Source organism: Prionailurus bengalensis, chromosome C1 (genome assembly GCF_016509475.1).
Source record: "Prionailurus bengalensis isolate Pbe53 chromosome C1, Fcat_Pben_1.1_paternal_pri, whole genome shotgun sequence".
Lineage (NCBI taxonomy): Eukaryota > Metazoa > Chordata > Mammalia > Carnivora > Felidae > Prionailurus > Prionailurus bengalensis.
The window spans coordinates 100,064,981-100,084,107 of NC_057345.1; the positions used below are offsets into that span (position 1 = coordinate 100,064,981).

Here is a 19,127-nt window from a genome sequence, read left to right on the forward strand (position 1 = left end):
GACAGAAAATAGAGCGAGTAGAACATGCTTGACCATGCGAAGCTTACTCTTTTAAGGGGAGGACTGGGGCTCGCATAAATGCAAAAACTGTATTCAATTCTGGTGGGGCACCAAACCCATGCGAGGTACTGTGGGCAAGGCTGTGAACGTGACAGCTGACCACACAGGTGTCACTCTAGGCCCTCAACAAGTCCCACAGTGTGGAGAAGACAAAGCAGGCATGGGAGCCACCTCGTCAAGGGCCTTCCCCAGGAAGTCACAGTAACACCGCACTGGGGGCATCCCTGAGGGACAAGAGGTGCCGGCTGAGGGCTGGGGGAGGAGAGGTAATCATTCTGATAGAGGAAGCAGTGCCTCCAAAAAGACAGGCCTTGAGTCAAGAAGGAGCTTGGTGTGTTTGAGGAAATAAAAGCAGCTCCCAATGGCTAGACAAAGAGAGCAAGTGAGTCACGGGTGGGGAATGAGGCTGGAGAGGCAGGCAGGCCCAGGTGACAGTGCCCATTCATGGGCTACTGGGGGTGTCAGATAAGACATGCTAAGGGTTTGGGATTTATCCTAATGGCAAGGGAAAGCCGTAGGAAGGCTTTAAACATAAGATTGGCACGATATAATTTAAGTTTCGGCAGACTGGCCCTGCCAGCAGAGTGGAGAGTGGTTACTGGGGACAGGCACGGAGGCAGGGAAACCAGAATCAAGGTCAGTGCTGGAGCACCGAGAAGGTGGAGAACTGGAAGGACCAGACCGGGGTGTGGGCGTGTGGGGGGGAATGGACAAAAGGGCAGATTCCAGAGCCCCGTGGGAGAGAGCGCAACAGGGATTAGTGAAGTGGTGGCGGGTGAGGGAGAGGGGGGAGTTAATGGTGTTGGTCAGGCATCCTTCTTGGCTGACTGACTTGGGGCTATTAGCTGAGGTCAGAAACAATGACTGAGAAGCAAGTCAGGGGGCAAGACGCAGAGTAAGAGCACGGGGACTAGGTTCGGTGGTGTGGGGGAGCTGGCTCCAACTGTTAGCATCTGTGCCGGACCCCATTCAGCCAAGCCTGGCTGACAGCTTGAAATACACATGGTGGGAGCATTTACAGCACAGAAACTAACGCTTCAAACAGACACTCCTGCCTACTCCACGCCAATCCAATTGTTTGATGTTTACTACCACCACTGGACTGGAATATTTTTGATACCCCAAAATGGGTTTAAATGCATCTGGTTCCAGACCTGACTTTCTTGTTAAGAGAGAAGAACAGCTGTTAAGGGAAAGGCATTAAAGATAAATTAAAACTTGATTGAAGTTTTTGCCTAGTAGCAAGCATGGTAATTGAAAGAGCATGGGAAAAATCAAGACTATTAGACCAGTTGTAGGCAACGTGTTCAGTGATTTCAAATACGAAGGAAATCTCTCCCATTTGCCGATTGTGAGGATTTTTGGAACCTGCCTCCCTTAATTAAGGGAGGCTGCCCACAGAAATACACCAGCAGCCCTCGATGCTTTGCTGATCATGCGCTCTCTCTTGCACTTTACTAGAGCACATGGGAAGGTGGATGAGAGGGAGAAGGATTTGAGGAGTGAGGATCTATCCACAGCCACCAGTGGAGGCTCCAAGTGTCTTGTGAGTGAGTGAGTGAGTGAGTGAGTGAGTGAGTGAATGGGAGTGGGTAGGGTGGTGGGTGAAGAGAAGGGGTGTGAGAGGAAACTTGGCTGCAGAAAGACGGATGGCTGCTGTCTTCCCAGGGGCAGGCGATGTGTCCTGGGCTTGAGAACAGGAGGAAGAAAGAAGTCAGGGATGGAGTGAGACTGGCGAGAAGCACGGGGGGAGGTGGGGGGAGGGGGGAGACCAGTTCCGACAAATTCAGTTTGGGGCTGGAAGAAACTTGCAAAATTATTTAGTTGAATTACCCCCATTTCACAGGTGAAGTGACAGGGCACCAAGCAAAACGAAGGAAAATGTCACCAAATGCCTACTCGCTGCATGTGGTGTGTTCACGTACCCTCGTGTCCCTTTTTACCGCTCGTCACACACTTTGCAGCGACCACGTTGCGCAGGTGAACAACCAGGCTCCGAGAGGCACGTCAGTGTTCGAGCCCTGCGTCGGGCTCTGTGTTGACAGCTCAGGGCCTGGAGCCTGTTTCGGATTCTGTGTCTCCCTCGCTCTCTGCCCCTCCCCCGCCCTATTTTTTTTTTCTCTCTCTCTCCAAAATAAACATTAAAAAATTGTTTTAATGTGTTCAATAACAAAGTATATAATAGACACATAGATACAATTTTATACAGATGCAGAGCAATGATATATCTACTTAGCACAGTCTTCTTCTCTGGCCTGGGTGTGTGGCTTGAAGGCCTTACCCTATCCCCCAATCCCTATAACCACCCTCAGTCCTGTAAACTATGTTAACAACTCTGAATATATCCTTTGCTATTCTTCTACCTGCTCATATCATCAAATAGAGATAAAGATATATCACATAGAACGCATATATACATATATGTGTATATATGTATGTGTATGCGTATGTGTGTATATATACACATATATATGTATATATGCGTTCTATGTGATATATACATACACACATACATACACACACATAAAGAATTTGCCATGGTTTAACAAAAAATGGTCTTATGCACACGTCTCTGCATTTTGCCCTTCCAATCAAGAATACTTCATAAAAGTCCCACCCAATCCACTGGTGTGGCAAGACTTTCCTCCTTTTAGTGGCTTCCTATTATGCCAGGGTACGAACGAACCACAATAAACCAGCTATCCATCACTGCTGAACACACCTTCTCTCCCTAGCCTCTTCTATTGCAGTAATTGTAATAATGATTCCTCTATACAAGTTCTTGTGTATTTGTGGTCTCATATCTATGGCAGAGCGTGCCAGGAGTGGGAATGAATCAAAGGGCAAACAAATTTTTTATGTTAATAGGAGCTCCCACGCTGCTGGCTTCTGCTTGTCACATTTCCATCAGTAACACCTGAGTTACCTTTTCCTTGTGCTCAGCAAGCATCCCGTGATTTTTTTTTTGCACGTTTAATTATCAGACATAAAGCGATATTTCACTGTTATCTGAATTTGCATTTTCCTGCCCTCTAGAAATTTAGGCATCTTTTCCGCTTTTGCATTATTTGGATCTCCTTTTCTGAGAACTGTCTTTTCACATCCTTTGCCATTTTCTCCCGTTGGGTTGTCTTTTTCTCATCAAAGTTTATGAGTTCCTTGTAGGTTATAAACTTTTTGTTACCTGTATTATAATCTTTCCCCAAGGTGGGTGGTGGTGTCGTTCCCTAAGACAGGGGACATGGAGGAGGGCCAGCTTTGGGTGGGAAGATTGTGCTTTCAGTCTCAGACACTGTGTAGCGATGTCCAGTAGGCTGCTGGGCACACAGGTCTGGGGCTCACAGGAGGCGATACAGACTTGGGACTCATCACATTTGTAGTGGTTACTGTCTAGCATTCTAGTCCCACAGCAAAGTCTTTTCCATTGCACTTCCGAGACTAAACCGGAGAGATAAGTTGCCGATAGGACAATTGCCAATGAAAAAAGAACAGGAGTTTTCTCAGAGGTCACACACCCTGAATGAATGAATGAATGAATGAATGAATGAATTTGCACTCAAATAGCAGCAAAGGAAAGGAGTCAGCAGTGAGCGGGTTGCTTTGCGGATAACTGAGTGGTCAAAAGAGGGACCACAGGGACCCCAACTTAACCATGCCAGAGGGCAGAACGGTAAGTACCAGACTCTCAGCCAGATGGGCCCAGCTGAACTCTCAAAAGCCTCCCAAACTAGGCTTCCTCGGCTGTAAAATGTAAATCAGAATGCCTACCACAAAGGATCGTTTTGAGGTTTGAATAAGATCGAGAGTCTTCAGGGATGCCTGGGTGGCTCAGTCGGTTAGGCAGCATTCTCTCGGTTTGGGCTTAGGTCATGATCTGAGTTTTGTGAGCTCGAGCCCCGCGTCAGGCTCTGTGCTGACAGCATGGAGCCCACTTAGGATTCTCTCTCTGCCCCTCCCCCACACTGTCTCTCTCTCTCTCTCTCTCTCTCTCTCTCTCAAAATAAATAAACTTAAAAAAAAAAGATGGAGGGTTTTTAAACAATAGCTGAAATGAATGAAGTAGGCTTTCAACAGAGCTTCCCTCTTTCTCTTTCAGGGAGCCAAGCCACATCAAGGCCTTTGTTGTACGTGATCCTGGCTGTGTGAGACCTTTCATCATTTCACCTAGTGTGAGCTTTCATCATTTAAAATGAGAGAGAGGCGGGGGGAGAGAAAACATGTATCAGCGATTGCCTGAACAGATATTCCATGCTAGCCAGAATTTTTTTAATTTGTACTGAAGAGTACTGAAAGATCTTTTAAAGATATGAGAGTACCTCAATGCCTATAGATAGAGGGATCATATATTTAAAAACAGCTCCAACTCCAAATATTTTGTTGCAGCATCCTCACAAAACATCACCACTGCACCCAATTTTGATAATTCTTCTTATATGGCTTGAAGTCAGGAGTGGAACCCGAATATTTTGCAAAACTGAAGTGCCCTGATTTTTGACTTAGAAAACGTGGCCACCATGACTATTGAGCGAAGGCAGAAGGATCCCCACTCCTGGCCACAAATTCCTCCGCGTGTTGTTACTTGGGTTCTGGGATTGAGACTGACTGCTCTTTTTGGCTTATTTAGCCACTCACGTAGATAGTGCTTGCTGTCTGCGAGGCACTGTTGCAAGAGCTCCACGAGTACGTGCCCGGTGAGTCCTCTGAAGAGCCACGTTAGGCAGGCGTTATCTCTGACCCTATTGTGCAGAGGAGGAAACTGAGGCACACGAAGATTGAGTGAGTAGCTAGTGTGGGGAAACTGGCTCCAGAATGCTCTTAAGCACTGTTTCTTACCGGGGCTATGTGGCATGTGGCTACCAAAGCCGTGACATGATACAGGATTTCTGTGGCTGCAGTTTCTACGATGCAGTTGGACGGCAGAGGTTGGGAACGAGAGGCTCGAGCTGCTCTGGCTGAGCCACAAGTGCGTCTCTGAGACGTGCGGGTGAGGCACCAAGCTCGCTGGCCCCCCAATCACTGAATGTCAGGGCCCCAGGGGTCCTGACAGAACAGGAGTCTGGGGCCCCCACACCGCCCCCGACCTCACATACATGAGGAAACTGAGAAGGTCTGATTGAACAAGAAAGTGATAAACCCAAACCTCCAAAATGCGACAGGGGGACCCAAATTCAAAACCTGGGTTTTGTGATGGTAGTGGTGTCGTTTGTAAACAACTTCAGATGTGACAAAGGGACACGGGACAGGGCTTCACAATGAAAGTCCATGAGAAACGAAGGCCTTTGTGTGCACTGGTAAGTCATACACGGGGTGGGGACAGGAGTGGCTCGAACGTAGGGCGAGCAGAGCAAGGAAGGAAACAACGAGGGGCAAACAAAGACGTTACGAAGGGAAGGAGCCAAACCACAGGAGCCACCAAGGAGCCTGGGAGAACTGGCAGAGGAAACGTTGGCAGAGACCAACAATGCAGCCCACAGACAGAGGGGGCGCTGGTGAGCACGTGCTCCTCTGGGGACTGACTCCTCAGCTCCCACCCACGTGGCCACATAGAATTTGCAGAACTTCTGCTTTTCCAAAAAATGCTGCACATTCAGATTTCATGGAAAACTTCTCATTCGTAAAAGCTGGCAACTAATTCCAAGCTGAGTTCAAGGGTATCCCCAGCCAGGCTAACCGTCTGAGGACAAAGACAGTGTCATCCTTGGTCTTTGTCATATCCGCGTGGTCTGGCACAGGAAGGACACTCCATAAATGTTTGTTGAGTGCCTTCACTTATCTGAATACATCTTAACTGTAGTCCAAAAGGCGGGGCTTCCTGACAAAAACCGCAGAAGTTGGCAGTTACCTCAAACCCTGAACTTTGCAAATCCCCAAGCTGCTGTGGAATCTGGTTGATGAATCGTGAACTCAGCAAAGAGAAGTGGAGACATTTAACTGGAGCTGAAGAGTAAGTGGCCTGGGACCCCTCGTGTGCAGGCAAAACAGTCCCCTTCCCCTGACACCTACCACCAGCCCCACGGCCAGACTGGGGGTGGGGGGGGGGAGGGGTGGGGGAGTGCTGGATTCCCACTCCCATCTCTCCCCCACTGCTGTTCTTTTGGGGATGGTCCCCTTTGTCCCCTGCTTCCCCTTCCAGCTTAACTAGGCTACACCTCCTACTGTACCAGATCCGCTTGTACCCATGCAGGATGTCAGCTCCTAATCAAAAGTAATAGCCCGTCTGAGGTTTAAGGAGAAGCAAGGTGTTCACTGATGCCATTTCTTAGAAAGGAGCTGCCCACCCTCCCGGGATCTGGAAGGAAGGTTTTTCTTGAGTTTTTTTTTTTTTTTTTTCCTTAGAATTGAACAATGCGATTTTAAAATTAGGGGTGCCTGGGTGGCTTAGTCGGTTGAGCGTCTGACTTCAGCTCAGGTCATGATCGTGAGTTCGAGCCCCACGTCGGGCTCTGTGCTGACAGCTCAGAGCCTGGAGCCTGCTTCCGCTTCTGTGTCCCCCTCTCTCTGCCCCTAACCCACTCACATTCTGTCTCTGCCTCTCTCAAAAATAAACATTAAAAAAAATTTTTTTTTAAATAAAATATTTCTCTCTGAAATATTTTTAAGGATGGCCTGCAGATTTTAGCAGTTAAAAGTTCACTGGACGGAAAAAAAATCCCCTAAAAGTTTCAGTACCCTATTATTTAAGCCTTAGTATTTCCCCCGTATGTTCGACATTGTAACGGTGTTTCAGTTAAAGACTCATTTAAGCATGACAACAGCAGGGGCTGGAGTATTCTGAACCCTGGTGAGCAGATGAGTCTCTTGTCCAGACCGGGGCTTGTGACCACAGCGTTTCTCCACTGCGTCACAGCACACTCTCAGCTGACATCCACCTGGAGTATGAAGGTGGTGGCATTTTGGGAGAGAAAGAGTCTCTCCACACATACCCACTGATGATACAGAGGAGAGGCCACTCTCCTAACATGTCTAATATCAAATAATCTGTCCTATTAGGTCCCCAGGTATTCTCATATTAATCAGTCCTCATATTAGTCCCTGTTTTGGGGTAGGAAATCTGCTCACCGGGTATGGAGATAATAAAGAAGAAATGGAGTCTTTTTTTTACTGAAGGAAGTGCAATGCAGCTTGTTTCTTTAACCCAGCTCTTCATAAATCCGATCCAAATGAACCCTAGGCCAGCTCAGCCCAGGAAAAAGTGAGGGTATGAGCTTGAGAGTATGGGGAAGAACATGCCAAAAATGGGAGCCACCCGGCGACAGATGAGGAAACTAGGAAACTAGGACTCAGAGAGGTTTAGGAGCTGGCCCAGGTCTCTCAGCTGGCCCAGGACAGGGTTGGTGTCCGGACAAGGGCAGCCAGCTCCAAAGCCTGCACTGTTGGCCACAATTCCACCCTCCTCCAGACCCGGTCAGGGGATTGTGGGGCCATGACTGCTAAAGACGGGAACCCACTGCTCTCGGCTGCACCACCCTGCTTCCCTGTCTCCTGTATTTCAGCCTGAAACAGCAGCCACCTGAATCTCAGCAGGCAATAATCCCCCACCCCCCAGGCTCAGAACACCCCCCCATACCCCCCCAGAACTCGCCTCACAGGTGCTTTCAGTGGTCAAGCTACTCTTTGCCTCCTGGGTGAGCTCACCTGGAATTTAGATGTTGGAACCAATTAAGTCAGTTTCCTTTTGAGTTTTTCTCTCTTCTGTCATGCTAGAATGTGGCCCATTATATTCCGTTCTTACACTTCAACACCGTCTCATTTCCCTCTCAGTCTGTACAACGTGCCTCCGTAACCACCACCCACACACGGCTCAAGAGCCCACGAAATGTGGTTTGTCCGGAATGAGACGTGTTGTGAGCGCAAAATGCTCACCAGACACTGAAGGCTTAATACGAAAAAGGGAATGTAAAATCCCTCGGTAATATTCTTGATATTGACTACATGTGGAAATGAAAACCTCGTGGCTGTATTAGGTGACAGAAAACATATCATCAAAATCAACTTCATCTGCTTTGTATCGTGTTTCTAACTGACGGCACTGCCCCCAGCCTGTCCTTCCAAGATACCCATGTACCGTCTTGCTCAAAAGCCACATCGGTGAGCTCACCATCCTCAAAAGCCACACGTTCTTGTTAGAGGAGGCATCTCAAAACTACAGCATGCTCTGGGGAATAAGGTTTTCACTAGAGCTATTTAAGACTCTCTTTAAGAGTCTCTTAAAACTTATTCTCCGAAGTCTGATTCAAGGTAGTTCTACACACTATTGATCATTTCGTTAGGAATTTCTTTATCATCCCTACTAGTTTCCAGTTATTCAGTTCATAGTTGAAAAACTCACTTATGATTAGTTTCTTATGAATCTGATTTTCTCATTACTTTCTGAATGTGTATGCAACACATCATTTTTTTCCCTAGTTCTTAACTGTTACAGGGGGAAAATGTTCATGAAACTACACAGCAGTGAGCCGGGTGGAAATTCAGACACTAGCCACAACAGACATTTTGGGGAACACTACGAAAAGGAAGTGAAGGCCATTAGGACCCAAAATGGGCCTGAGAACAAGTCTATCAAAACAATTTAGCTTCCTCGGATGGATACCTGGTTGACAGAAGAGGTATCTCAAGGTCACAAAGGGTAGACCTTAGAATTAGGTGTTCCCAGCTGGGGGCAGAGAGCAGACATGAACTTATTTCAGGGACTCTGGGCAAGAGGTCTCTTACTTCTACTGGTTTTCATTGGAGCCCCACAGGCACGAGCAGCAACTGAGAAGGAAAAGACCGAAGGGCACAAGGGCAAGAGATTTAAAAAAAAGAAAAAGGACAAAAAAAAAAAAAAAAAAAAAAAAGAAGAAGAAGAAGAAAGAAAGAAGACAAAGGAGAAGATCCTGTGCCCGCAAAGTAATTGGAAGACATTTTCCTTTGAGGCTGGTGGCAGGAACTCAAAGCTATCTCCAAAGAACTACTAAAATATTTTCCAGCACTTTCCTGGGGTTGGTCTCGCTATCTTATGCTTCGTATTCAGACCTCAACTTGTCCGAGCAAATGCAAAGTAGTATCCTGGTTTCACTTTAGTCCTGAGATGGATGGTTTGATTTGCAACTGCAGAATCTAAGAGGCTATAGCCTCCTGTAAAAGCTTGAAAAAGCTTTCTGCACTTAAGAAACGTGAGAGGAAATCAGAAGATGGAAAAGTCATGCAAACGAGCACTCGTGGACGCAGGCAAACTTTCTGCTTTCAAGCAGAGAAACCAAAACCTACCCCGAAAGCCCGTTTTTATTCCAGAAAAGTCAGAGTGCTCAAGAGGCGATGAGACACATTCTTAGATCTTGTTCTTAAAAGGTGATTCCAACGGTCTTTCAAAATTTCTCAGAGGCCCATCAAAATTAAACCAAAAACTTAGTCACAAGTGCAAGTTGAGGAGATCCTGGTTTTTTTAAAAAAAGACATTCTTGTGACAATTAGGGAAATCTGAATAAGGGCAGAAGTTAGGTGATATAAGATTACTGTTAATTTTCGCAAATACTATATTATTAATACTATGCAAAAGTACTTGGGAGTGAAGTGTGGGTGTATAGACAGAGTATAACTACAACAAAATGTTAATAAACACGTAAATAAATCCCCATTCTGAATTCTACAATCCCAAAGGAGGTTTCCCCAAGCCCCCTTTGTAGATGGTGACGTTGAAAGCAATCTTCCGTGATTGGTAACTGTGCCGTCCTATATAATTTCACAGGCCTTGGCAAAATTACAGCGGACAATGTGTACACGTCACATATAAGAGATCATCTATGGGGCTGCCTGGCTGGCTCAGTGCGAGAGTGTGCGACTCTTGATCTCAGGATCACTGAGTTTGAGCCCCGTGCTGGCTGTAGAGATTACTAAAAAAATAAACAGAGAAAGAGAGGGAGACAGAGGTTATGTATGCTCTTCATGTTTTCATAAGTTTTGCTTATCTAATCTTGTGTTGGGAAGGCATGGATTTTGAGTCAAAAGGACCTGGATTCTGGCACGTGCTCACTCCTTGCCTGTGTGAACTTGGTCAAAGTACTTAACCTACCTAACCTTTGTTCTCCTCTTTAACAGTCTCTACCTAAAAAAAAAAAAAAACAAACAAACCTGGTGTGACAGTTCAGTGAAAACAAAAGTCTAAAACTGCTAAGCACAGAACCTGGCGGAGAGCACCTACGCAATCCGTGACAGCTACTATTACCACAATGGGCCCCGTTTTCCCGCAGGAATACACAGCGTTACTTTCACTCAAATTGTCTTCTTCCTAAGTAAGAACACACAGACTCTTTGAACCTTGATTGCAGCAAAAAACATGAAGAAGTCTCACATAATAATGCGAGATAACTTTATAACTTAAAATGGAGACATGCTTGACAAACCGGTAGCATCTAATGTCCAGATTTGCCACTGTTGTTAAAAACGACATGAAAATACATCAATGAAAGGAACTTTTAAAGAAGCAGTTTACAACTTGGTTCCTATACAAGGAAAGAAACTCGAGCTGGGGAGATGGCTGGCAAGATAAAGGAACCATAAAATGTCCACAGCAGCAGAATAAGGCAGGTTCTGCTAAAAGAAAAAAACAAAACAAAACAAACCCCACAAAAAACAACTAAGACAGCAGGTTCTTACTGAGAGCTTTGCTACCTGCCCAGCACTACCAAGGCCCTGTCCACGTGTTACCCTGATGATGCAACCCAGCACCCAATCCCGCTGGCTCTACCTTCCAAACACATCCCCCTATCTCCCATTCAGTCCCCTTCTCTTGCAATCATTTCTTACCAGCACTGTTCCTACAGCCTCCCCAACTGGTTTCCCGGCTTCTCCTTTGCCCCTCTATAGATTGTTCTCCACGAAGCAGCCAGAGTAATTCATTGAAACACTCCACCATTGTAATTTCGCTCCTGCCCAAAATCCTCTAAAACTTCCTATTTTGCTGGGGGTAAAAAAAGTCACAGCCTTTAACGGGGCCCATAAAACCATCTCCAGGACTTGGCCCTGATTATGTTTACAAGTTCATTTCCTACTACTTTCTCGTACAGTGGTCTCCTTGAAGTTCCTTAAATGCCTGAAGCTTATCTCAGGGTTTTTGCTGCCAGCCCCCCTGCCTGGAATACCACTCCCCCGAACAATTAAGGAGACCCTCCCCTGACTACACCGTATAAAACAGTAACCACTAGAAAGTAGAGTGGCTGAATGAAATATCACACACTCGGCCCATGGAGTACTATACGACTATAAAAAGACAATAAGAATGATCTCTGTGAACTGATATGGAAAGATTATCCAGACATATGGTTAAGAGACAAAAATAAGGAGCGGAAGAGTACATAAAGTACTATGGTTGCATATCTGTATCTATAAAAAGAAACAAGAAAGGTAAAACAGAAACAAAGAGTATCTGCTATAACAGCTGGAGAAAGTGGGAATAGGATTTTCTCTGAGCTTATCTTTTTACATGGTTTGATTGGAACCATGTTAATATTTTACGTATTTAAAAATTAAATCAAGGGAGGGGAACCCTAAAATTGAATAGCAACAAAACAAATTGGGGCAGCGGGGTGACTCAGTCAGTGGAGTGTTTGGCTCTTGATTCTGGCTCAGGTCATGATCTGACTAGCCCACATCGGGCTCTGCGCTGACAGTAGGGAGCCTGCTTGGGATTCTCTCTCCCTCTCTCTCTCTGCCCCTCCCTCGCTCATGCTCAATCACTCTCTCTCGAAATAAATAAATAATTTTTTTTTAAGTTTAAAAAAATTAATTCAACTATATGCTGAGTTGATAGCATAGCCACACAGAAGGAAAAAATAACTTTAAAATACAGTTTTCTGTACATATTCAGTGGGCTAGATGGAAGACTAAACAGAACTATAAAGAAACCTTGAACTGTATTTAATAAAGTCTGTGCTTGGTAGTGGTACTGGTATAGCAATTAGGAAACAATTTTGTGTTTGATGTATATTAGGAAAATATACTGATTCTATAAGGAACAGAGTTCTCACTGTGGCAAAAGGAGGTACAAATAGGGAAAGGAGGAAACGATGAACCAAATGGTTACATTAGGCTTCGTGGTAAAAGGATAAAGTCATAACTCGTGAAAACTCTATTTCCCTAGTTCTGAGAACGGATAGAGCCTAGAAACCATGACTCCATTAGCCTTCAGCACACCTAGCACCCCAAAAATACTGATTTCTAAATTCCGTCTCCCACTCAGAGGAACAAGAGAATCTACTGATTACAAGCAGAGGCCGCAAAGGTACAAAATGAGTCCAGAACATCTTTCCGTGCCAGAAAGTAGGAGATGCTCAAAAACTGATGGAAACATGGCAAAGAACACTGAGGTACACAGAGGTTCCCATCTGCCAAATTCTGGGTCACTGGGCATCAAAATAGATAATAACAAGAATGCCATCTTAAAAAATATCCAGGAGTCTATACTTACACTAAAAAAAATAAAATGAAAAAGCTCTTCATTACTGAAGAATGTCAATGGTGTATCAAGAAAATTAGGGAGAGACAATTGCCATCTACAAATATTTTAAGGGACCTGGGGAAGAATCACCACTGGATGCTGAAACATCGGGTGAGAGATTGTTGCAGGACAGTCACACAATCTCAAGGTGTCACTTGATATATCATGTATTATTTTATTTACAAAGGGCAACAGGTGCCTCTGCGAAGGAGAAATCTGGTTGGATCACCTTCACAAAACAACCAAAGGTCTCCAATAATGGGACAAATGGACTGCATCTGCTCCCTAATGAGATGCATGGAGGACACAACACACCTGTGAAACATTCCTGAATCTGATTCCAGAATCTAACACTCCAGAATCTAATCATGAGAAAACAGATGAGCCAAATCGAGGGACATTCTAGAAAACTGGCCCAGACCTTTCAAAAGTGGTGATGTCATAAAGTACACCCCCCCAAAAAAAGAGTTGGCAAGTTTTAGATGAAAAGGGATTAGGGGCACCCAGGTGGCTCAGTCAGTTAAGCTTCCGACTCTTGATTTCAGCTCAAGCCATGATGTCATGGTTTGCGTGATCGAGCCCCATGTGGGGCTCTGCACTGACTGCTAGGATCCTGCTAGGGATTCTCTCTCCCCCTCTCTCTCTGCCCCTCACCCCTCCCACTCTCTCTCTCTCTCTTTCTCTCTCTCTCTCTTTCAAAACAAAAAAATAAACATTAAAAAATAAAAAATAAATAAAGGGGATTAAACAGGCATGACTACCAAATGCAGAATGTGCTCCAGGATTGGCTTCTGGACTCTACCAGAAAACAGTATCATATCGATGATGTATTTCCTGACTGTGTTCATGGTTCCATGGCTTACTGGAGACACATTGTTCTTTGAAAACATATGTTCACATATTAGGGGTAAGGTGTCATGAGATATGCAACTCTCCTCTTGCACTGCTGGTGGGAATGCAAACTGGTGCAGCTGCTCTGGAAAACAGTTTGGAGGTTCCTCAAAAAATTAAAAATAGATCTACCCTATGACCCAGCAATAGCACTGCTAGGAATTTACCCAAGGGATACAGGAGTGCTGGTTCATAGGGGCACATATACCCCAATGTTTATAGCAGTGCTTTCAACAATAGCCAAATTATGGAAAGAGCCTAAGTGTCCATCAACTGACAAATGGATAAAGAAGATGTGGTTTATATATTCAATGGAATACTACTTGGCAATGAGGAAGAATGAAATCTCGCCATTTGCAGCAACGCGGATGGAACTGGAGGATATTGTGTAAGTGGGATAAGTCAGGCAGAGAAAGACAGATATTGTATGTTTTCACTCATATGTGGATCTTGAGAAACTTAACAGAAGACCACGGGGGAGGTGAAGGGGGAAAAAAAGTTACAGAGAGGGAGGGAGGCAAACCATATGAGACTCTTAAATACTGAGAACAAACTATGGCTAGATGGGGTGGGGGGAGGAGGGAAAGTGGGTGATGGCCAGGGAGGAGGGCACTTGTTGGGATGAGCACTGGGTGTTGTATGGAAACCAATTTGACAATAAATTATATTTTTAAAAAAAGATCTGCAACTCTCAAAGGTTTACACAAAAAAATTAAGTGTACATGTATAGGAACAGAGAGAAGTAAACCAACGGTTCATTATGCTATTTTCTGCAACTATTCTACAGATTTGCAATGTTCCAAAGTTTTAAAGAATTAAAAAGGAATATTACCACACTCACTCTCCTTTTCTCTGCATTACTAATCTCTGATTCATCAGTGTTTACTTTACCACCACTCAATGTCTACATATTTACTCATTTATTCCCCCATTATAACGTAAGCTTCACAAAGGCAGGGAAGTCTGTTCTTTGTTGCAACCCCACTCTCTTATACGGTGCCCAACACATAGTTGACACTCAGTAAGAATTTGTTCAGACTGACGTTCACAATCATTCTATGAAGCACACACTATTATTATCCTTTCTCACCAGTGAGTGGTCTCTGTCTTCCATGCCCAGCGAGGCATGGAAAAGTTAGGTAATGTACAGAAGTTACAACTCGGGTGAGGGGCAGGGCCAGGGTGGGAAGCCAAGCATCTGACTGGAGAGCTGATGCTCTTTTATCAATTTAATGTTTATTATTTTTGAGAGAGAGAGAGAGAGACAAAGAGAGAGAGAGAGCAAGTGAAGAAGGGAGAGAGAGGGGGACAGAGGATCTGAAGCAGGCTCTGAGCTGACAGCAGAGAGCCCAATGTGGGCTCGAACTCACGAACTAGAAAATCATGACCTGAGCTGCAGTCTGATGCTTGACCAACTGAGCCATCCAGGCGTCCCAGAGCTGATGCTCTTAACCACTGGTGGCTGCTTCCCAATGAGTCAGATTCTGCCTGTTTGCGTGCCTCCTGGTTTCCACGGCCACCAGCATAGGAAAGCCTCAAAGCTCCTGGGGTCCTGTGATGGCACCTGCCCTGGCCTCCCTGCCTCCAATTCCTCTCAGCCTCCGATTCCTCCCAGTTACACCCCTTCCTCTGCACGGAGGCCAGATTATCCCTCCTAAGCACAGGGTTCCGATTCTGCCAGGCCCAGAAAGAGTTCTCCTTCGCCTGCCAAGTTGTCTTTGTCACCTCCTGGAATCCTCTGCCACGTCACCGCGTGTCCCCACACCACATATCCCGGTTGGCTAGGTTCACATACCCTCCCTACCCTGAAGTCTTTGCTTCACAAGAGATACCTGACTTCACGACAGTCTTCTCTCCCTCTGTATGCCCACAGCACCTTATGCTCAGAGGCCTGTCTTACATTTACTTCTGTACCTTGCAATGCAGGCGCTTTTGAGGTCTCTCAACCCCTCCCCGCAAGCTGTACTCCACAGATATGGGTACCCCACAGGCACTCAGTGGCTGGAAGATTGATGTGTAGTTTGGGCCAAGGGGCCTCCAACGGGAAACCCTCCCGTTAAGGAAAAGTAGTTAAGGGTTTATAAACATGCTCCGGGGGTTTGGCCAGGACCGTGTGTGTTAGGGGTTTACTGAAAGTGGGGAGGTTGGGGGCGCCTGGGTGGCTCAGTCGGTTAAGTGGCCGACTTCGGCTCAGGTCACGATCTCGCGGTCCCTGAGTTCCAGCCCCGCGTCGGGCTCTGTGCTGACAGCTCAGAGCCTGGAGCCTGTTTCAGATTCTGTGTCTCCCTCTCTCTGACCCTCCCCCGTTCATGCTCTGTCTCTCTCTGTCTCAAAAATAAATAAACGTTAAAAAAAAAATTAAAAAAAAAAAAAAAGAAAGTGGGGAGGTAACAGCGGAGCCAGACATTTATTTCATGGGGCTGTTAATCCGGCTGAAGAAGTGGGAAAGGGATGAAGGCAGTTCCCTTACGGTTTCAAAGGGCAGGAAAGAGCACCGGCCGCCCTACTTAGGAATCCCGGAGTGAGGCCATCGCCCACTCAGACGCTCCCCTCGGCCAGTCCCCGTCCCAGGTCCCCCGCCGGCGGCAGTGCCAGTCAAACGCGCGGTGTCGGAGGAGAGAGGGCTGCGGGGGCAAGGGGCGGCGAGGGCGGGGGCGCCAGGCGGCCGAGCGAGCTCGCGCGCCCCCTCCCCGCGCGGCGGACCAGCCGACTCCTCGGGCAGGTGGAACCCGCTGCCCAGCCCCGTCCTCAAAGGGCTCACAGGCAGCGGAAGCAGTGAAAGGGCAGACCAAGTTGGCGGCGGCGAAGTACCCCGGGGAGGGGAAGCCGCTAGCAGTCCCTGGAACTTAGAAAAGGCACACCCTTCCGGAGAAACAGTGAGTCGTGAGGTGACACGACTTGGGGCGGGGGGGCGGGGGGGTGGGGGGTCTTAGAGGAAACTACGCCGGAGAAGTGAGCGAGCTGGAGTCCGGTCCCTCTTCCCAACCAGGATTCCGGTGCCTAAGGTCAAAGTTACTTCCTGACTACCCACGAGAGACTCGCTGACGACGGGACAAGTCTCTCCGCGGGCAGCGTTTACCCCGCCACCCCCCCCCCCGCTCCCCAACCCAAGTTGCAGCCTCCTCGGGCGCCGCCCGTCCACTCGGCGCCGGAGCCCTGGGGTCCCCGGACATCTCCGGCACCGCCCAGTCCCCGCCGGGTCCCGGGGGGGGGGGGGCCTCCACTCACCCAAATGGAGCACCAGACAGGCCACACCGAGAATCCCCGCGGCCAAGAGCCCGTCTCCCCCCGCGTGCATGGCTCGTCCGGCCAGCCTCTACGCCCGGACTGGGCCAGCGTGGGCTGCAAGTTCCAGGGCAGCTCCGCCTGGCGCCGCGCGCAGGCCCGGTCTGGTCCTGCGTCGGTCCCGTGCCACCCTCGCTGGCCCCGCCCCACCCTCGCTGGCCCCGCCCCACCCTCGCTGGCCCCGCCCCACCCTCGCTGGCCCCTCCCCGCCGCTTCGCTGGCCCCGTCCCGTCTCGCCCCTCACTGGCCCCGCCCCACCCTAGCTGGCCTCGCCCTACCCCGCCCTCTCCCTTGGTAGCCCCGGTCCCGTTCCGTCTCGCCCCTCGCTGGCCCCGCCCCGCCGCCTCGCTGGCCCCGCCCCGTCCCACCCCGTCCCACCGCCTCGCGGGCCCGGCCCGCCTCACCCCTCGCTGGCCCCGCCCTACCCCGCCCTCTCCCTTGCTAGCCCCGGTCCCGCCCCGTCCCGCCCCCTCGCTAGCCCTGCCCCACCCACATGCTCCGCTCCGCGCCCGGCTAGCTCCCCATTCCAACTCTGGAGCTTCCTTCCCGGTCGGGTCGGGCGCAGCCGCGCGCCGCCCCCGCACCCTGCATCTGCTCCGGACGCCATCCTGCCTCCCCCCGGTCCCCAAAGTCGTTCTGCCGCCTCCCCGTCTGCTCTGTGGAGCTGTCCCTTCACGGTGGCTTGCATCTTTAAAACCAAGCTTGTGTTGGTTCCTCCTCCTCCTGCAGCACTTTTGCTGGACGTTTGGGACGAGACGGAGGCATGTGTCCGCAAGTGGGGGTAGGGGGAGCTGCGCCCCGCTCGGCCGGCCCCTGCGGTGACTGGAGGACTCTCCCAGAGGACTGGGAGGCTCCCAGGCCCTTCATTCCTTCAGCGCTTTCCAACAGCAGAGGGCGGGGCTCGCCTTTCCTGCGGGTCACTGTCCGCGCACATTAAAAGGAAACATTTTGGACCCCTGCTAGGATGTGCGGGATTACCTGGTCCCGCCGATCTCGTTCGAGGTCGAGCCACCTTTTCCTGAAGGCTGCCCCCGACGCCCAGCACTCCCTTCCTCCGGAGCTGGGACTTCCAGCCTTGGGTTTCTCCCTTCTCAGTTTCCTCTGTGTTTTCCTCTCTACCTCCATCTCAACTGTGGACTTTCCCTTAGGCTGAGGAGTCCGGTGTGGTGGATCCCCTCACTGTGTGACCTCCCCCAAAACCTCCCGCCCAGGCATCTGGAACACTCCACCCTAGTGATTAGTCTTCTTGATTGGCTTGCCCTCTCTGCTGCCTGTCTGACCCCAGACCAAACTACTCTGCTCCCAGAACCAGCTCGTCACGATGGTCTCACTGTCTGCACAGGAATTGCCTCTGTCCAGTGATGGGAGTCAGGGGAACTCTAAGTTCCACGGGACCTGGAAGCCCTCCCCATGAACAGGACTCCCTCCTGTCCTAGTAAACACTAACATGTCACTTGTGAAACTGAGTGGAAGTGTGCTTTCCTGCTGGTATCATCTCCAACATCAAGTGAGGATCCCAAAACCACTCAAAACACTTGAACCGTAAGAATTCCTTAGTTCTTAAATCAGCCATAACATCTTAAAAGCTATCTCTATCGGTGAAGTTTCTGGGACCAATGTCACGTACCAAGAAGCATGCTAGCTTAAGACACCCCCTACTATTTGTAGATACTGGGAATGAGAGGCAGGGGCAGCAAACAGCACAAAACATGAGGAAATCAAGTTTCTGCTCTCCCCCTGGCTGGTAGGAACTCAGACCAACCGGGAAAGTTAGGATAGGGTCAAACTTTTAGACACTGGAGAGCCCCTGAGAGTTTTTGAACCAAGAAGTGATCCTAGCAAACATCTGCTGAGCACTAAGCCAGGCCCTGTGTTAGTTAAGTGCATTACCTGAAATAATTTTATCTTCTTGCTGTCCCTAGTTTCACAGAGGAGGAAACGGAGGCTCAGAGAAGGTAAACGACTCGTCCAAGGACACACAGTAAGGGCAGGACTGGGAGTCCAACTAACGCGAAATCCAAATTGCCACTCTCTCCCTTTGGCAGGAGAGCGGGTGCAACTTTGGGATAGGCAGCTGTGCCGTTGCTGGGACTGGCCAGCAGGAGCCGCCAACCCTCTCAAGAGCAGGGCAGAGGAAAGGACTGCCCAGTCACCTGGGGCTGGGAAGCATGCTTCAGGTCATGGTCTCCAGGCTTTGGCTGAGATAGGATTCTTTGGGTCTTCTTTGACTGGATGCTCCTGTGACCAAGACTGACAATCAGTGTCAGGTCTTTTATTAAGAGAAATGCTGTGCTTCTGTCAAGCATTTTTAGAAGAGCTTATATGCATGGCCTAACTGACTTCATGAATCAAAAGTGGCTCAGAAAGGTGGACCTGAATTACGCAACAAGCCAAAAAGGCTCTATTCATATACTGA

At 48.4% G+C, this 19,127-nt stretch overlaps 1 protein-coding gene across 1 annotated transcript in view; it reads right to left on the minus strand.

The window, feature by feature from the left end:
* Positions 1-16,844, minus strand: part of CD58 (CD58 molecule) — a 39,504-nt gene extending 22,660 nt beyond the window's left edge. Inside the window, 1 exon segment of the mRNA XM_043575940.1 lies at positions 16,655-16,844. Coding sequence (XP_043431875.1) covers positions 16,655-16,724 — 70 coding nt within the window. The 5' untranslated portion in view covers positions 16,725-16,844.
* Positions 16,845-19,127: the final 2,283 nt, after the last annotated feature.